This window comes from Pan paniscus, chromosome 21 (assembly GCF_029289425.2).
Source record: "Pan paniscus chromosome 21, NHGRI_mPanPan1-v2.0_pri, whole genome shotgun sequence".
Lineage (NCBI taxonomy): Eukaryota > Metazoa > Chordata > Mammalia > Primates > Hominidae > Pan > Pan paniscus.
The window spans coordinates 744,108-763,633 of record NC_073270.2 but is presented as its reverse complement, the minus strand read 5'-3'; the positions used below and the strand labels follow the sequence as shown (position 1 = coordinate 763,633).

At 41.3% G+C, this 19,526-nt stretch overlaps 1 protein-coding gene across 3 annotated transcripts in view; it reads left to right on the top strand.

The window, feature by feature from the left end:
- The window catches only part of LOC117978543 (KN motif and ankyrin repeat domain-containing protein 1-like), a 33,986-nt gene that overhangs the window by 1,887 nt on the left and 12,573 nt on the right, over nucleotides 1-19,526 (top strand). For 2 of the 3 annotated variants that reach the window (XM_063601011.1, XM_063601010.1), the window contains exons 2-4: nucleotides 16,108-16,305; nucleotides 17,219-17,327; nucleotides 18,438-18,677. In XM_063601011.1, the coding sequence (XP_063457081.1) occupies nucleotides 16,108-16,305; nucleotides 17,219-17,327; nucleotides 18,438-18,677 (547 nt within the window). The remainder of the gene's footprint in view (nucleotides 1-16,107; nucleotides 16,306-17,218; nucleotides 17,328-18,437; nucleotides 18,678-19,526) is intronic. The other variant, XM_063601012.1, reaches the window with a different exon arrangement.

Here is a 19,526-nt window from a genome sequence, read left to right as displayed (position 1 = left end):
AATGTTTTCAGTTAAAACGTTTATGAGAGGAGAGACTCCATTAATTCATTCTTTAATTCAGCAAATAATTATTGAATTTGAGCCAGGTGCAATGGTACACATCTGTAGTCCCAGCTACTCTAGAGGCTGAGGCGGGAGGATTGCTAGAGCCCAGAAATTTGAGGCCAGCCTGGGCAACATAGTGAGACCTCCATTTCTAAAAAAATACGAAGTAAAAATTATTATTACTTGGATTCCTACTCTGTCTCAAGCTATAGGCTGTGAAGATAATGTGAACAAAACAGAACAGAGCCCCTGTCCCTGCGGTGCTTACATTCTAGGTAGGGTGCAGGATATAGACAGTAGATCTATAATATGTCAGGAGGTGATAAATACTGTGAAGAAATTAACTCCGGTTATGGGAACAGCAAGTGGTAGTGGTCAGGGTGAGGGCTGTTTGAGATGAGGTGGTCAAACTTGGAGAGAAGGGAGTCTTTTCCCACTCTTTTTTTTTTTTTTTTTTGAGACAGAGTCGCTCTGTCACCCAGGCTGGAGGGTGGTGGTGCCATCTCGGCTCACTGCAACCTCTGCCTCCCAGGTACAAGCGATTCTTGTGTCTCAACCTCCTGAGTAGCTGGGACTACAGGTGCCCACCACTATGCCCAGCCACTTTTTTGTATTTTAGTAGAGATAGGGTTTCACCACATTGGTCAGGCTGATCTTGAACTCCTGACCTCAGGTGATCTACCCACCTCGGCCTCCCAAAGTGCTGGGATTACAGACATGAGCCACCACACCTGGCCCGATAGGCGCTTACATTTTTGTCTGTCTTATTCTTTCTCGTATTCATTGGGATTCCTGCTCACTCTTCCTTCTTGAAATTGAAGCTAATAATCAGAAAGCCACCCTGGATGATTTTATGGCTTACAGTCATTCCCTGTGAGCCTTACCAACCTGATTTTGCTTGTGCCCATGTGCACTGCCTCTCACAGTGTATAACATCATCCTCAGCTTAGGAGCACACTGCCTGGCTTCCGTTGCTGGCTCTCCAATTCTCATGAATCAGTGTGACCTGGGAAAGAGTGTGCATTAGATTAATTTTACATGAAAATGTGTAATACAGACTTAAGCCATCCACAGAAATTCCAGTCTTTCTATTAGTGTCTGATGGGGCAATGATTAAAATAGACTGAAATAGATTATTTTTATATCTTCCTAGGTTTCCACTTTCAAACCTGAATTATTGTTAGTTTTCAGTATCTGTGCTATAGGACAGTTAGTTTGTTGTGGAAGAAAAAAATGAATATGACAGCTCATGTGTGGGGTTTTGGCCTTTTAGAATCCAAAGAGTCTAATAAACATACAGGGAAGTCATTTTAGAATAAACAGGATTAAAATGATCTGTGGACTCAAACAGAGTCTGCAAGAACTCATGCCATGTCTGCTTTGACATCCTTTTAAAAATCATGATGTCAGATGAAGTCAAAATAAAATTCTTAAATACCTTCAGACACAGATGGCACAGTGGATCATCCATTATAAAAGCATTTTGTTCCCAGCCTTCCTCCCTCCTCCCCAAACTGGGGTTTCTATTTCACATTCTTGCCAAAAATATTCAGCTGTAACACTGAAGTAATTTGCTGACCCTCTGAGCACGGAGACCAGGGAGCAAGTTTGGTCTGGCTGTGTGACAGTGTTTTTTCATCTATTTCCAGTCACACTGACATGCCACACATCACTGGTTAGATCCAACCCTGCTAACAAACACCTAATTAATCAGCTAAAATACAGAAGACCTACAGCACTTGTGAACAAAACAATAAATATCGTTAACAGCACTTATTTAGTCACAATGGCAGCCCCTCTCAGAGCACACAAGAACAAATTTTAAGTATTTCTGTAATGCACATCATATTTGTGTTTTCACCATTTTGTTTCACGTTCTAATGAGGAATTAATTAGGTTAGGAAATGAACGCAGAGTATTCCATTTTTGTTATCTGGCATTTGTCATGTGGACTGAAAATTAAAGCAACTTGATAAAGTGGAGATGCTCAACACTTAGAAGCTTTGAGAATCCAGGTGGCTCAGGGTGCACTGTGCATTCCTGTGCACACCATACCATAGAGAATAGCACTCACCACAGTCTAGAATGTATTTCTGGACCAAAAGATATACTGGAGTATAGAAGGGTATTCATCTCAATGTTTGTTTTTCCCAAATAAAACAGTAGGGAATTTGGGTCTGACACCTACCAAAAAGAGCATATAAATGATCACTTATATGAACCTAACACAGTATTCTAATTTAAGGAAGTTGTTCAGTTTGGGCTCTGAAGCTAGACAGTGTGGGTTCACATTCTTTCTCTGTCACTAGAACAGATTGTCTTTGTTCCTTCACAGGGTTGTAATGAAGATTCAGTGAGTCAATAGGAGTAAAGCACAGAGTATAAATGCTCAATGAAAGTTGGCTGACGTTGTTGTTATGGTTAGAGTATTTCCAGAAATAGAAATGTAGATCTAGAACAAATGATGCCACACAGAAATTGTACAAGTGGTCTTTTGTTTTCAACCTAAATTTTTATCTTCATTATTCTGGGTGATGCCCCTACCCAATTATTATACCTCTCCAACTAACCATTGTATCAATATAAAGAAGTAAATAGATAACAATGGGAAACGCAAAATTGATAAATGTTCAGTCCAGAGTCATTCAGAATCCGTGTCAAAGCTCAAAACGAAGTATATTAGTGGCCAATCCATAGAATTCTGTTCATTTCTCCTAGAGTTGAAGATTTGATGATGGTGTCACTTTTCAGTATGCAAAAAAGTGTTATTTTTAGCAGCATCATAATGCTTAACACTATATTTAATTTCTTAAAATTACAACTAGAGCATGCATCATAAAGTAATAGTTCAAGCATAGGCAACGTAGTGAGACCTTGTCTCTACAGAAAAATTTTTTTAAATTATCTGGTCATGTTATCCTGTGCCTGTAGCCTCAGCTACTCAGGAAACTGAGGTAGGATGATCTCTTGAGCCCAGGAGGTTGATTTGAGGCTGCAGTGAGCTGTGATCACACCACTACACTCCAGCCTGGGTGACAGAATGAGACCTTGTCTGGGGGTGGGGGTGGTGGGGGGAGATTGTGCATGGTGGCTCACACCTGTAATTATAGCATTCTGAGAGCTGAGGCTGGCAGAGTGCTCGAGCCCAGGAGTTCGAGACCATCCTGGGCAATATGGTAAAACCCCGTCTTTACTAAAAATACAAAAATTTGCCAGGCGTGATGGCAGACGCCTGTAGTCCCAGCTACTCAGGAGGCTGAGGTGGGAAGATCACTGGAGCCCGAGAGGTGGAGGCTGCAGTGAGCCATGATTGTCACCCACTCTAGCCTGGGTGACAGAGTGAGACCCTGTCTCAAAAAAAGAAAAGAAAAAGGAAAAAGAAATTAAAAGTTCAGAAGAGCATATAATAAAAGAGTTAAAGCCTCCCTGGCGCACTCCTGTGGTAGCCCGCGTGTGTTTGGTATTTACAGATGTCCATGCTTGCACGTCTGTATTTTAGAAACATATATTTTTGTAATAAAATTTGAATCATACATAGTCTGCCTCTTTGTTTTTTCTCCTAAAAGGTCACGAACATTTTTCTAGGATTTGAGAGACAATATCTTGGTTTTGATGGAATTGGAACCTGATAGTGACCAGAGGTGTTCTGTATTTTTAAATTCCTGATAGTATGAGTTTAATGCATTTAATATTTTCTTTTATAAAATAAAAAAGAGGAAATGAGTTTCTGTTATAACAAAAATGTTGGTAAAAAAAAAAGTTTATTCTTCCTGTAAATCAGTTGGATTGTTTTCATTTGAGACATAGATTAGTGTTTTCTTTTTTTAATTACTATTTTCTTCTAGAGAGGGAAGAGGAGAGAGAAAATTCCAGACAAATGACTTACAGATACTCTAAAAATATATAACTGTCTCTGAGCAAATACAAACAAAACTATAACAGTGGAATTTAACTGCCTGCCCCATGATTTATAGAACATTCATCTCTCATATTGAAAAGACCTGCTTTTTAAAATCAGCTTCCGTATTTATGCTCTTAGTTATCTTAGTGCATCAAAGGTTAATGAACTCGAAGTCATTCCCATAACTATGAAAGTAAGTTGTAGACAAGAGATCTGAGCCAAAGCAAAAGTAGTCATTACAAAATACGTTTCTAGGTAGTTTTCTCCTCGTTCAAATAATATATCATTTACCTGTCTTAGCACTTGGCTTCTTAATCACTTTCTTTTAATTCTCAAAAGCACCAAAACAATGCAATCCAAGTGTTTCTGGGACCCTGCAGATATAAAAATATGATGTAGGTAGTGGAAGGCCTAGAAGTCAGAAGAGCTGACCTCTCATACTGGCTGTGTAGGTAACTTGCTGTGTCTTTTTTTTTTTTTTTTTTTTTTTTACTTTTAAGACAGGGTCTCACTCTGTCACCCAGGCTAGAGTGCAGTGGCATGATCACAGCTTGCTGTAGCCTGAACTTCCCAAGCTCTAACCATCCTCCCTCTTCAGCTTCCCGAGTAGCTGGGACTACAGGTGCATGCCACCATACCTGGCTAATTTTTGTATTATTTTTAGAGACAAGGTCTCCCCATGTTGCCCAGGCTGGTCTTGAACTTTTGGGCTCAAGCAATTCACCTGCCTCAGCCTCCCAAATTATTGGGATTACAGGTGTGAGCCACCATGCCAGGCCACTGTATCATTTTAGAAAGGGAGATTGTGGACTTCCATGGCCTCCTGTGTCAAATAAATAGGGTGAGATTAGTTTTTCTCCTACAGTCCCTTCAGCAGGATTATTCTGTACAAGTGTGAGTTAACTGTTTATGTTGGTGACCACACATGTATTAGCATTCAGGCTGAGGTCTGAGAGGAGAGCGTAGAAACAACATATTTGTCCTTTCTCCTCTATCAAAGCTACATGCTTTTCCTCACAAAGTAGTATGTACCAAAAAAGAAGATGGTCCTTCATGAATAATCTCTACTGCCTGTTCCCCAAACCATCATTTGGGCTTAAAGAGTGAATTCATGCTCGAGCCCCCCCCCCGCTTTTTTTTTTTTGAGACAGATTCACACTCTGTCACCCAGGCTGGAGTGCAGTGGTGCAATCTCGGCTCATTGCAACCTCCACCTCCTGGGTTCAAGTGATTGTCCTGCCTCAGCCTCCTGAATAGCTGGGACTACAGGCACACGCCACCACACCCGGCTAAATTTTTTTTTTTTTTTTATTTTTAGTAGAGACGGGGTTTAACCTTGTTGGCCAGGCTGGTCTCGATCTTCTAACCTCATGATCCACCCGCCTCGGCCTCCCAAAGTGCTGGGATTACAGGCATGAGCCAGCGCGCCCGGCCTCAAGCCCTTTTTCTTAAAAACAAACATTATTTCAGATCCCTTTGAATTTTTAGTCATACTGTGGGAAATTAACCTAAATATTTGAAAGGACTCCATAATGAATTGGAAATTTCAGGCCTACCTGTTCTCAATGAGTAAGTTTAGATGTTCTTTAAAAATTAAATCAGAATGTCAAGCTGAAAATGTGGCACAGCAACATGGTTAATTAGCTGGCTACACTCTTCTTTTTTGTGTTTTCAGAAAGCTCTTGGCACTATCAATACAAATATAGATCAGCATACCAGAACAGTTGGAATAGGTGAACAGAGCAACTTTTAAAATCCATTTTAATATATTTTTTTAAATTGATTTTCTAACAAATTTGGAAACCCATGGTTATATACCAATAACTAATACCCATTCTGGACAGATAAATGTTACACAGAAGACTGGAGAATTGATCTCTTTAAAACCCATTCAGCTCTAGTTTTGGGTGATTTTTTTTTTCTTTTTTTAAGAGATGGGGTCTTGCTTTGTCACCCAGACTAGAGTGCAGTGGCATGATCCGGGCTCACGCCACTGCAGCCCCCAACTTCTGGGCTCAGGGCTCAAGTGATCCTCCCACCTTCCAGCTCTAGTTTCATTGAATTATTTTTCTTGTAAAACAGTTTGCTTTTAACATTCCTTTATGTCAAGGACATAAAGTTTTCATTTTAAGTGGCTTGTTTTTCATTATAGTCATCTCATTTGCCTTAGAATTTAATATATGGATAATTATAAAAGCTAAGTGCACTTCGGAATGATAATTAATGCATCAAAGGTGTTCCTCTTATTTTCCAGGACACTGAGATGTCTGTCACTTGTTGTCCTTTAGTGATCACTAATCTGACCAAGTCGTAAAATGAGGCTCATGCTTTATTGGTGTTTATGGCCGTTATAAGTTTGAGTTAATGACAGAAGACTTCACAGTTGCCCACTCTGCTGTCCATTAACTTCCCAGTTGTGCCTGTGAAAACCGTTGCCACCTGGTGAGAATTTTGAGCATCTAGACCAGAGTGCCAGAATTCTGAAGGTGTTTTGTAATTACTCCACATGTTGCTGTCGTTTTGTTTTGTTGAGACAAGGTCTCACTCTGTCTTCCAGGCTGGAGTGCAGTGGTGCAATCATAGCTCACCATAGCCCCTAACTGCCAAGCTCAAGCTATCACACGTGAACCTCCCAATGGCTAGGACTACAGGCACTTACCACCATGCCCAGCTGTTTTTTGTTTTGTTTTGTTTTGTTTGTTTGTTAGAGAGGGGGGTCTCACTATGTGGCTCAGGCTGATCTGCAACTCCTAGGCTCAAGCAGTTAACCTCCCTCAGCCTCACTAAGTGCTGGGATTACAGGCGTAAGCCAATGCACCCGGCCTGTTTTTTGTTTTTCCTCAGAGACGGGGTGTCATTCTGTCACCCAGGTTGGAATGCAGTCTCAATCTCCCAGCCTCAAACCATCCTCCAGCCTCAGCCCCTCAAAGTACTGGGATTACAGGTGTGAGCCACTCCCAGCCTGTAATTACTCCTGTTTTTATCCCTATTGTTCAGGTAGCACTTACTTTCTGTTTAGTATGAACATCTACCATTAGTGGCCCAGGGCTGTTAATTAAACCACCAGCAGTTCCTAAAAATTCACATGGATCCAAGTTGATAGGTTGAAACTAGAGGGGAGTCTAAATTCTTCATTTCAGTAGTCAACTTTTATATTGGTTAATTTAATTCAGTGGATCTCAATCCTGGCAGCACAATAGAATCACCTAGGGAGAAGTTTGAAAATACTGATGCCTGCAATTGGAGACACTAGTTGTATTACCAAGGCTTTGACTGGAATGGCATGTTTACAGACTGCTTTGGGGAACTGAAGTTGATCTTTAGAGCCAATGGAAGCCCCTTGGAAAAACTGACCTCCCTCATACCTTGTCCTTTACAGGGTTCCTAACCTGTGGTAAGTAAAGAATGTCACTTTCTGACAAGCTCAGGAGCCCCAAGTTATTTTGGGACCTCGGGAAAAGAGGAAGTCACCTAATTTATATAGGTATCTGCAGGCACAAATAAATTCTTGGCTGGGCTCAAGAGGTTTGTAAAAGGTCTAATTTGAGATTCCTTATGAAAAATTTCAGCAAAGTCAATGTAAAAGAAAAAGGGGGGTGCTATATGGCAAATACTTACTCTTGCTGCACTTTATGCAAATAATTAGCCCAAGCATAATAAGACTAAAACTTATTTTGGAAATAAATTGGTCCTACTATGATTGGTCTTTGGTAGAAATAGAAAACCAGAGAGAGAAAAATTATGTTTCAGAAAAACTGTAGTACCCCTTTTATTGACTCCACCCTTGTCCATTTTTTTGGATAAGGTTATCTGCTGATAACTCAATAATTGATTGGTTCTCAGGGTCATTTACCTGGGTCCCTCAAGGCTTCAGGTTGGTTCTACAGGGACTCCTGAAGCTAGGACTTTCACTTCTTGTGGTAGGGCTTACTATTAATCTTACAGTCTGCTGTTCACTTATGTGCTGTACTAAAACTGTGGATAAGAATGACCCCAACCAGACACCAGTGAAGGCATATGGTCAACTTCAAGACGGTTTCACTCCTCTTACCTTGGGGGCAATCCCTTCCCCAACAATGTTCCATAAGCAAGAAGAAATTAGAGCTGTCATTAGCCTTTCCCATCTCCATAGCTCACACCTCAGGATTGAGGTGTACCAAAACCCAAGGGGGTGGGGACATTGAAACTGCCTTTCCAAAATCATGACAGTAAAAGAAACCTGACATAGCTGACTCCATCTTACTTCTGACCTCCGAGCTGTCCTTGTTCATTCCTAGGCACAGGCCAAGCTAACTGTGGGTAGAATTTGGTTTATAATTTAACCTTAAAGCAAGGATGATAATAGCCCTTCCCAAGACTAAACTGCCTTTGTAAAACTAATGAAAGCACACAAGGTTAGAATTATGGAAGGGCCCTGAATTCTATTTTATTTATTTTATTTTTTTGAGATGGAGTTTCACTTCAACTGCAAATAAATGTTCATTCTCTCTCTCTCTCTGTCTCTCTTGCTCTGTCTCTCTCATATCTGGACCCATCCAGATAGTTCATTGTATCTACATTTTTTAAAGTCTCACCCTCAATTCAGGTGATTCTAAAGGGTAGCTAGGGTTGAAACGACTAAATTTTGTTTGTTGGCCTCTTTATTCTTTGGCTTTCCTGGCTGCACGTTTTCTTCGTTTTGCTCAAACACAGCAGTCATTTGTCAGTCTTACATTGGTGCATGTGGTGCCTACAACTACAAATGGGTCCTTATCAAGTTCAGAGAATTGTTTATAGGCCACTCAAGACCAGCCAGAGTTTCAACACCATCCAAAGAACATTTTCTGGCAATATAGGTGACCAATTCCCTCTGACTTGACAAAGGAGAGCCAGTTTGGAATTTAATGAGGTTCTTTTCCTTACCAGTTAAGCCTCAGTAGAATCCTCATGACCTTTGGTTGAATTACATGGACACTTATTAAAGGCTCTCAATGGTCCCACACTGTTCTAAGCACTGGACAGGACACCAAATAAGAATGTAGCATGGAGGAACTCAAGATGCTGACCATCTCATTGAGGAGACAGGGCATATTTGAATCTGGACCATAAGTGCTACAGGACAATGATGGGGAAAAAAGAGATCTCTGTGGAATGGTTGGAATGGTATCATAGAAAAAAGACTAGAGAAGATAGAACTTGGGCCAAGCCTTGAAAAGAGTATGGGTCGAATTCAGCTGGTGAAGGATGGTGCATTTCCAGACCTGTAGGATGATCTAATTACTCCCTACTCACAGAGTTGGAGTAATTAAGTCACAGGACCACTCTGAACAGAATGGACAGAGTGGAGGAGTAGCTGAGAGGTAAAGTTCCCGCAGGCAAGATGAAACCTTCCACCTTGACCCTTGGATGCCTGCAGGAGGAGGTGGACCTTGATTGGAGAAGCTTTAAAAAGCCCTAGTTTACAAAAGTAAGCTGTGGTGAGAAAAATTATAGCACCTGGTATTCCTGGGTGACACTATCTGGAAGGTGTGGGAGGAAAGGCTTACCAGGTTGTTAGAAATGTTCTGTATCTCTGTTACAGAGGTGGTTACACAGGCGTATACATTTACCAAATTCCATCCGACTTACACTTAAAATCAGTGCATTTTCGTGGGGCATGGTCACAAGCCCCTGGGTCCTGTGGTCCTAGCTACTCCAAAGGCCAAGGTGGGAGGATTGCTTGAGCCCAAGAGTTCAAGGCTACAGTTAGCTATGATCACATTCCATTGCACTCTAGCCTGGGTGACAGTGTGAGACCCTCTCTGTAATTCATTCTGTGCATTTTATTGTCTATAAATTGTGTTTGAATTTTTAAAAAATTTTAAGTTGTATTTAAACAAAGAGAACCTATGGATTAAAAGACTTTAAAATAATAGCAACCAATGGAAATACATGACTGGAATTCTGATGCAAACACCCTATTAAAGAAATTTTTTAGAGACTATTGGAGATTGGGCACAGTAGCTCATGCCTGTAATTTCAGTACTTTCAGAGGCCAAGGTGGGTGGATAGCTTGAACCCAGCAGTTCGAGACTAGCCTGGGCAACATAGTGAAACCCATCTCTATTAAAAATACGAAAAAAAAAAAAAAAGAAGCCAGGTGTGGTTTTGTACGTCTGTGGTCCCAGCTACTTGGGGGGCTGAGGTGGGAGGATTGATTAAGCCTGGGAGACAGGTTGTGGTGAGCAGAGATCACGCCACTGCACTCCAGCCTGGGTGACAGAGTGAGATGCCATATCAAAAAAAAAGACTATTGGAGAAATTTGAATACTGACTGGATTATGTGATAATCATACTTATCTTTTTTTAAGATTTGATAGGTTTAGCCTCATTGGTTTGCATTTTTTAGAGTTCTTTTAGGGACATATACTGAAATATTTATGGATGAAAATGATTGAATCTCTAGCTGTTGCTTCAAAATAATCCAGTGTGAGTGGGCAGAGGGAGTTATCAGAGAAGCCAGATATTTTCTAATCATTGTTGAAGCTAGTAATGGGAAGACAGGAGTTTAATAAACTATTATCTACTTTTGTATCTGTTTTATGGTTTCAATAATAGTCAAAACTACCATGTATTTGCGTTTAAAAAGTCATTGTTGGTTATTGAAGAGGAAAATGCTTCGTACAAGCATTTCTCTAAAAAGAGTGTTCTGGCGGCCAGGCACGGTGGCTCACACCTGTAATCCCAGAACTTTGGGAGGCCGAGGTAGGTAGGTGGATCACCTGAGGTCAGGAGTTCGTGACCAGCCTAGCCAACATAGTAAAATCCCGTCTCTACTAAAAATACAAAAAACAGCTGGGCGTGGTGGCGGGCGCTTGTAGTCCCAGCTACTCAGGAGGCTGAAGCAGGAGAATCACTTGAACCCGGGAGGTGGAGGTTGCAGTGAGCAGAGATCATGCCACTGCATTCCAGGCTGGGCGACAGAGCGAGACTCAATCTCAAAAAAAAAAGAGTGTTCTGGCATTCAGTGATTAACTAGTGAGACTTTTTGGAGGCCGCTGCAATATTTTCTAAGTAATGATGAATGGACTTGGAGAAGGAAAAATGAAGATAAATGCCCTGCTTTATTTACTTTGCTTAAAAGAAGTCAAAGGCACATTAGGCATTTCATATTTGCAGTTAGGGGACATCAGGTCACATAGTGTTAAACGTTGTTTGGACCGCTGAATTCAGTATTGTGTGTATGTGTGTTGAGGAGGAAGTTGGAGTTGTAAAGGAATCGTCCAGGTAGCCCCCATGTCCCACAGCTAAAGGAGAAAGCATTGTGCTGTTGATTTGTGGACAAGGGAGTGTTCACAGAATTAGGAAATGTGAGTTCTAGTTCAGCTCTGTGGCCTGGGGCAAGTCCTGAACCTAGCTGGCCTTCAGAATCCTTAGCTGGAAGTATGAGAATTAAAAATTAGGGATATCCCTTGAGGTCAGGAGTTTGAGGCCAGGCTAACCAACATGGTAAAACTCGGTCTCTACTAAAAATACAAAAATTAGCCAGGCGTGGTTGTGCACACCTGTAGCCCCAGCTACTTGGGAGGCTGAGGCAGGAGAATCGCTTGAACCCGGGAGGTGGAGGTTGCAGTGAACTGAGATCGCGCCATTGCACTCACTCCAGCCTGGGTGACAGAGCAAGACTCTGTCTCAAAAAAAAAAAAAAAAAAAAAAAAAAATTTAGATGATCTCTAATGCCTTACATTGAATTTTTTGCCAGCTCTCACTCTTTTACTATAGCGTCATTGTTTTAAACCAGTTTTCAAAGTGGGCCACCTGCATCAGTGATTCTTGTAGGTGGTGGGGAATGTCAGAAATGCCATCACTTGGCCCCCATCCCAGAACTGCAGAATGATCTTCTGGCAGCATGTGCCTGGGAATCTGCATTTTAGCCAATGTCACAGGTGATTCTTATGAAGAATAGAATTCAGAGCTGTTTTAGGGCTCGTTATTCGTTCTTTTTCTTCATATTGCCTCAAAATACAATCAACACTTAAGCTGCTTTTCTTCTAAGAATCTAAGAGATTTCAGAGCTTTACTTTGAAAGGGATAAAGTTGTAATCACCTGACATTGTGAGTAGATTTAAATGTTTAATTTTTGTTAGTAATTTATAAAGTATAATTTAGGAAATACTAGAGACAAAAAGAAAAAAGTTATAGTAGCCTGTGACTCTTTAGCCTTAGCAAAGCAGTGTTAAATGGGTTTCCTGTATATCCTTCCACGATTTTTCTAATACATATATATGTAAATATAATTATTTACTAATGCCAGTAGGCAGCAATGAGAACAAAACCTCTTTTGTATTTTTTTTCCCCATGAGTCAAACATAAGACTTCAGATTCAGATCAATTCTGGTGTGCTATAAGGCAGGCCTTTCCTACAAGGGGTGGAGAGGCCAGCCTTTCTTCTCTTGGTGGGAATGGCCTGAGCTGTGTTGTGGGCAGGCCGCTGATTTGTGTGATGTATCATTAGAGGGAATAAGCCCATTGATCTTTTCTAGTTTCCGTTAAACTTGAACTGAGAGGCCAGGCACGGGGGCTCACGCCTCTAACCCCAGCACTTTGGGAGGCTGAGGCGGGTGGATAACCTGAGGTCAGGAGTTCGAGTCCAACCTGGCCAACATGGTGAAACCGAGTCTCTACTAAAAATACAAAAATTAGCTAGGCATGGTGGCACTTGCCTGTAGCCCCAGCTACTCGGGAGGCTGAGGCAGGAGAATTGCTTAAACCGGGAAGGCGCAGGTTGCAGTGAGCCAAGATCGCACCACTGCACTGTAGCCTAGCAACAGAGTAAGACTCTGTCTCGAAAGAAAAAAACTTGAACGGAGACAAAAATTAAAAATAAGGCCAGGCGTGGTGGCTCATGCCTATAATCCCAACGCTTTGGGAGGTCAAGGCGGGCAGATTTCCTGAGGTCACAAGTTCAAGACCAGCCTGGCCAACATGGTAAAACCCCGTCTCTACTAACAATACAAAAATTAGCCAGGCATGGTGGCAGGTGCCCATAATCCCAGCTACTCGGGAGGCTGAGGCACAAGAATCTCTTGAACCAAGAAGGCAGAGGTTGCGGTGAGCCAGGATTGCTCCACTGCACTCCAGCCTGGGCAACAGCACAAGACAAGACACTCTCTCAATTAAAATAAAAAATTATTTACCAAAGTAGGTTTATTTTCTCCGTATTATTGTATGACCTATTTTTAATACACATCATGCTCATCTATGTTAATATTCTCCTATATCAAGATTTGTAATGGCCATATAGAATTCCTTTGTATAAATATACCAGTGCTTATATGGTTGTTTCTTACAAGCAGACTGTCTGCCTCTTTTTACTGTTTTAAACATGGAAACAATAGCCTTCTGTATCTTTTTGTACATCCTTAGGATAAAACTTTTAGACAAGTGAAATAATTTTTCATTTTTAAAAGTGATTTTGAACACAGTTAACCCATATTCAGTATAGAAAAAATGGCAAATCCAAGGAAATTTTTTTTTTTTTTTTATTAGAGTCTCGCTCTGCCGCCCAGGCTGGAGTGCAGTGGGACGATCTTGGCTCACTGCAACCTCTGCCTCCCGGGTTCAAGTGATTCTCCTACCTCAGCCTCCCGAGCAGCTCTGGATTACAGGCACTCACCACCATGCCCAGCTAATTTTTGTATTTTTGTAGAGATGGAGTTTCACCATGTTGGCCAGGCTGGTCTCAAACTCCTGACCTCAAGTAATCTACCTGCCTCAGCCTCCCAAAGTGCTGGAATTACAGGCAGGAGCCACCACACCCAGCCTAATCCAGGGAAAAATTAAAACTACCATAGCTGTTTCATTTAGCACGGTCAGATAACTTATCGTGTGTGTGTGTGTGTGTGTGTGTGTGTGTGGTAATGTATTTTAATAGGATCACACAATACATGGAATTTTATTATCTGCTTTTTTCAATTAACCATATATTACAAACATTTTTCCACATCACCCACATTGAAAATTCTACAATATATCTGTAAACCAAAAATAAAATTCTAAGCCCCCTAACCAACGGAATAGATCCCTCCTGTCAGCCAGGGGATTCCATAGTAAGCCTGAAAAACTAGTTCAGGCCATGATGGGAAGGAGGTGTCAAACATGCCTCATTATACCCTCCTCCCTTTGGAATTCAGGCACAACTGACCAGCATTAACATTAAAACAGAAATCTTAGGAGTGACAAACAGACTCTTTATAGCAATAAGATAACAAATTCCAACCTGACTCTCCTATAGCATCACATGACAGCAGACCCTAAAAGAAATTGAAGTATTTTACCCTAAAATATATTTCTTCGATGTATTTTGTCTTTTTTTGTTTTGTTTCTTTTGTTTTCTTGAGATGGAGTCTCACTCTGTCACTCTGTCACCCAGGCTGGAGTGCAATGGCACAATCTAGGCACTACAACCTCCACCTCCTGGGTTCAAGCCATTCTCCTGCCTCAGCCTCCCAAGTAGCTGGGACTACAGGCACCCCCCACCATGCCTGGCTAATTTTTGTATTTTTAGTAGAGACGGGGTTTCACTGTGTTGACCAGGCTGGTCTCGAACTCTTGACCTCAGGTGATCCACCTGCCTTGGCCTCCCAAAGTGCTGGGGTTACAGGCATGAGCCACTGCTCCCGGCCTCTTCGATGTATATTGAAATGGCCCTGCAAGGCTGTCTCTTATGGGGAATATCTACATTATGTAGAGAATCCCCTTACCTGTCCAGGCCTTTTCCTGATCAGGAGAGATTCAGAGTCTGGTACCTATTTAGGTCTGAAAAGAGACGTTTACCATCTATGTAGATGAAGCCTGCTACCCGGAGGCTTCATCTACATAATAAGAACCTTGGTCTTCACAACCCCTTATCTTAACCCAGACACTCCTTTCTGTTGATTCCAGGCCTTTAGATAATAAGTTAACTTTTTCAACCATTTGCCAATCAGAGTATCTTTGAATCTACCGAAGACCTGGAAGCCCACACTTATTTGAGTTCTTCCACCTTTCTAAACTAGTGTATACCTTACATGCATTGATTTGTGTTTGCCTGTAACTTCTAGTCCACTAAAGTGTATAAAATTAAGCTGTAACCCAGCCACCTTGGGCACATGTTGTCAGGACCTCGTGAGATTGTGCTTTTGGCCTTGGTCATTCATACTTGGCTCAGAGTAAACCTCTTTTTTACAGAGTTTGACTCTTTTCATTGACATATCTGTATACATTAATTACAAAATGTTATTTAATCCAAATTGCTTCGGTCAGTATACAGATTTTAAGTGGCTAACATATACAAAAGCACTCTAGTAGATTTAAGAGAAAGTTGATCAGAACTGTTTGATGCCCTCAAAATATTTACCATCTACAAGGGAGTCTAAAACCATCATACAAGTCAGCTTGTACATTATATCACAGATCCCAGGAGAAGGTACAGAAGATGGGCTGTGAGAGTTCAGGGCAAGAACATTGTTAGTGAAGGAGATCAGGGAAGGGCCTGAAGAGGCAGTGATGGGAGGGTGCGGCTGTGTGAAGGTGGGGGAAGAAAGGTATTCCAGGTAGTAGAAGGGCATAAGCTGAGGCATGCTGCCGGGAAACAAGAGACCTGCATCTCTATACAGCGAGTACTGGCACTTAATGGGATGCAGTCCCTGTCCCAGTAAGGATGACAGGAGGAGTGGGAAATGAAGTTGGGGGGGTCAGCCAGTACCAGGTTATGGATAGTTTAGAATCTCTGGCTCTGCAGTGTGGACTACATTTCCTGAGCAGTGGGTGCTTTTTAGGCGTTGTCACATTTTGTTTTAGCTGGAATAATGATGGCATTGGAGCTGGCTGGGAGTAATGCTCTGAAGCATTGTGCCAGAGTGGAAACAGTAATGGAAGAGGGGCAGTAAGAATGCTACTTCCGTGACTAGAAACCAAGGCTACGATGGTAGCAGCCAAAACAGAGAAAAGGAGAGGTGCTGTGGAGTTAGAATGGCAAGGCTCGGCAGTCTGCCCATGCTCATGAAATCAGGAAGGCTGGAGAGTCAAAGGGGCTTCTGAGGTTTGGTGGCTGGGATAATAGGCCCATTTTAAATTATGAATGGCAAGAATTGTTTTTTTTTTTTAAGCCTGCTTTTTCAGTCCTAGCATCACACACTCTGTACCTTTCTTTTTCCTGATAGGCAATTATTTGGGATATACCTGTAAGTGCGGAGGCCTTCAGTCAGGAAGTCCCTTAAGCTCCCAGACATCCCAGCCTGAGCAAGAAGTGGGGACCGTAGAAGGAAAGCCAATCAGCAGCCTGGATGCCTTCCCCACTCAGGAAGGTACGCTGTCTCCAGTGAACCTGACAGACGACCAGATCGCCGCTGGCCTCTATGGTAACTTTTCTCACTCACAGTCATTGGCATCAGGATTCTAGGGCCAGCATTGCCAGCATTCCAATTTAATGTCAATGTACCTTTTAAATTGACCTGGAAGAAAGTTAATATCGTTATTCGGAAGGTAGGCCCAGAATATCTTTAAATAAGGTTACCAAAGAGGCCGGGCATGGTGGCTCACACCTGTGATCCCAGCACTTTGGGAGGCCAAGGCAGGCAGATCACTTGAGGCCAGGAGTTCGAGACCAGCCTGGCCAACATGGTGAAACCCCGTCTCTACTAAAAAATACAAAAATTAGCCAGGCATGGTGGTGCACACCTGTAGTCCCAGCTACTCCGGCAGCTGAGGTGGGAGAATCACTTGAACCTGGGAGGTGGAGGTTGCAGTGAGCTGAGATCACGCCACTGCACTCCAGCCTGGGTGACAGAGAGAGACCCTGTCTCAAAATTACCAAAGAAAGAAAGCTGTACAAGAAAGCTTACCTGATATTACAAATTATGAAATATTTTAAATAGCATTTTATTCACGTTCTGGCAGGCATAAGTTTTTTCAGGTTATCTCAGCTGAAGAAAAATAATAATCCCTGTTTAGTATGTAAATGGTCCTTGAGGCTTGTGAGACACGACATCACTTTATAAGCAATAAAGCCGGATACAAATGTCAATTTTCACTGGCTTTGTTATGTCTGGAAGTACTAATTGATTTTTTTCCCATGTGAAGAATGTTATTAATGGAACTTGGAATTATTTTCTTTGCATGCACACACTTTCCCATTGAATTTTGTGGAAACTTCTCACATATATATGCCAAGATCTACATTTACATGCATGAGAAAAGAACTGTACAGGAAAAAAGATCATTTAACATGTATGGGTGTGAGTTTTCATTTTTATTGCCTTGACTTTTTCACAGCATGTACAGACAATGAAAGTACACTGAAGTCCATCATGAAGAAGAAAGATGGTAACAAAGATTCAAATGGCGCAAAAAAGAATCTTCAGTTTGTTGGCATTAATGGAGGGTAAGGAAAGATGGTGGTTCTAGAGGCTAATGCTGTCAGTCTCCTTTGCCTCCTGCCTAAGTCACATTTCAAGGTGCCTAGTCGGGGAAGCGGCCACAGCGCAGTGATGAAAGATTCCCTCCTCAGAAAGGCAGAAAGGTGCATTTGGGCTTTTCTTTCCTCCTCTGGTGCTGTCTTTAAGGATTTGTCACTCTCTTAAGGATACCTGATGAAGCTGAGTGGTTTACATCTCACCTCTGATCTGAAAGAAATAGTCTTCAGCGAACGCAGCAGGGTTCCTGCACTGTGTTGGACAACTTGTACTTACCTATATAAGAACTCACAATTGAGCAGAAAAAGACTGAGAGCATCACTCTCTGGGCCAACGATCATCATCTTTTCCTTCAAAATGGGTCCTTTTGCTTAGCTCTCCATGTTTATGACCCAAATTGTAGGGCCTTTCACAATTGATAACCACATCACCAGTTTGCTTTCTAAATACAATGGTTATTGTTTGTTCCTTCTCTTTCCATTGGCCCACGTACATAGTTAAGCCCCTTTGTTGTCCTACAATTGAATCAAATCAATGAATTGATACATGGCCCCCACAAGAAAGAAATAATATAAAGTGTACCATTAGGGTTTAACCTTATGGTGCCTGTTTTCCAAATCTAGAAGTTTTATTCAGTGATAATGGCCAGGAGATTTTGGAGGGCATACACCAGAAAAACTATTGATTGCCTATGTAATCTATTCACCTTGATACTGGGAGAATTAATAGGATGAAATAGGAAGAAATGGGGTGGGGGGGGACAAAAAGTTAGCACCTACCGATCTGTTTTCCATAAAGTATGTTTTCTCTTGATTTATACTAAGCCGGAGATGCCATTATTTTCTTTAACAAGTGTTACATGATACCAATTGGTTATATGATACCGATTACCAATTTAAGTTAGAGTGCATTCAAAACCACCAGGCATTTAAATAGACCTTACTTTGAACTTCTAAGTGCAGGATCTAAAACCACTAGTGAAATTTCTGGAGTCAATTAGCAAATCCCTTATAGAAATTTCTATCACTGGGTCTTCGTGAGCACACCTTGCATCTCCTGAAATCCCAATTGCCACCTAGGTATGAAACAACTTCAAGTGATGATTCCAGCTCAGATGAAAGCTCTTCTTCCGAGTCAGATGATGAGTGTGATGTCATTGAGTATCCTCTTGAAGAAGAGGAGGAGGAGGAGGATGAAGACACTCAGGGAATGGCAGAAGGGCACCATGCAGTTAATATTGAAGGTTTGAAGTCTGCCAGGGTGGAAGATGAAATGCAGGTTCAAGAATGTGAACCTGAGAAGGTGGAAATCAGAGAGAGGTGTGGTATATTCCCCTTCCCTCCCACATTTAATGTACTTTGGCAATAGAGTTGGCCAGTTCAGAGCTTTTGTAATTAAATGTTTGCTTTTATCTGTTCCTCAGAGGTATACACATCTTGAGATACTAATATATACAAGTGCAGAGTATTGCAACTCTTAGATCTCTTATGGTAGAATGGCCTGATAACCTAATCACCCTTGTTTTCTGAAACCTTAACTCTGCTATATAATTTAACATATGGAACCACAATCCACTAAAACTTCCATTGTTTGAACACCTTACCTTATATTTAAAGACATTTTAATTTTTTGGTGGCCAGCCTACTGTAAGATTTCAGATTTTATGTTTAGCCATTTATCTTGATACAGGATCATTGTGTGGATGAGGCCTCAGCCAAAGATCACATATACTGTAAAGATGATGCGTATCACTTACATGTTTGTATTTTGTTACACATTGAATGATCAGGAATACCACAAGAATGGAGTTGGGTGTATCATAAATAGTAGCTGAAAAACACTCTGGTTGGCTGAAACATGTGCCTCAAAATGTAAGTTTTCAAGACCATTAGATAAGGATTTGATGCTCATAAAATAGAGAGTAGAAAAAGTGGAAACTTCAGTATGGTTCTTCACTATGTGAAATAGAAATAGAACATTTCACAAAACTTACCTCTATTTAATTTGGCAAATGAAAGTTTAACTGCATTAACACAAGGTAAGTGTTTTTAGTTTATATTTCCAAGTGTTTCACATGGCTTTTTAACAGCTTTGAGATGTAATTTATATACCATATGTCATTTTTTTACTCTTCATATGGGTTAAACACTTGAGTCACCAAATGTGGG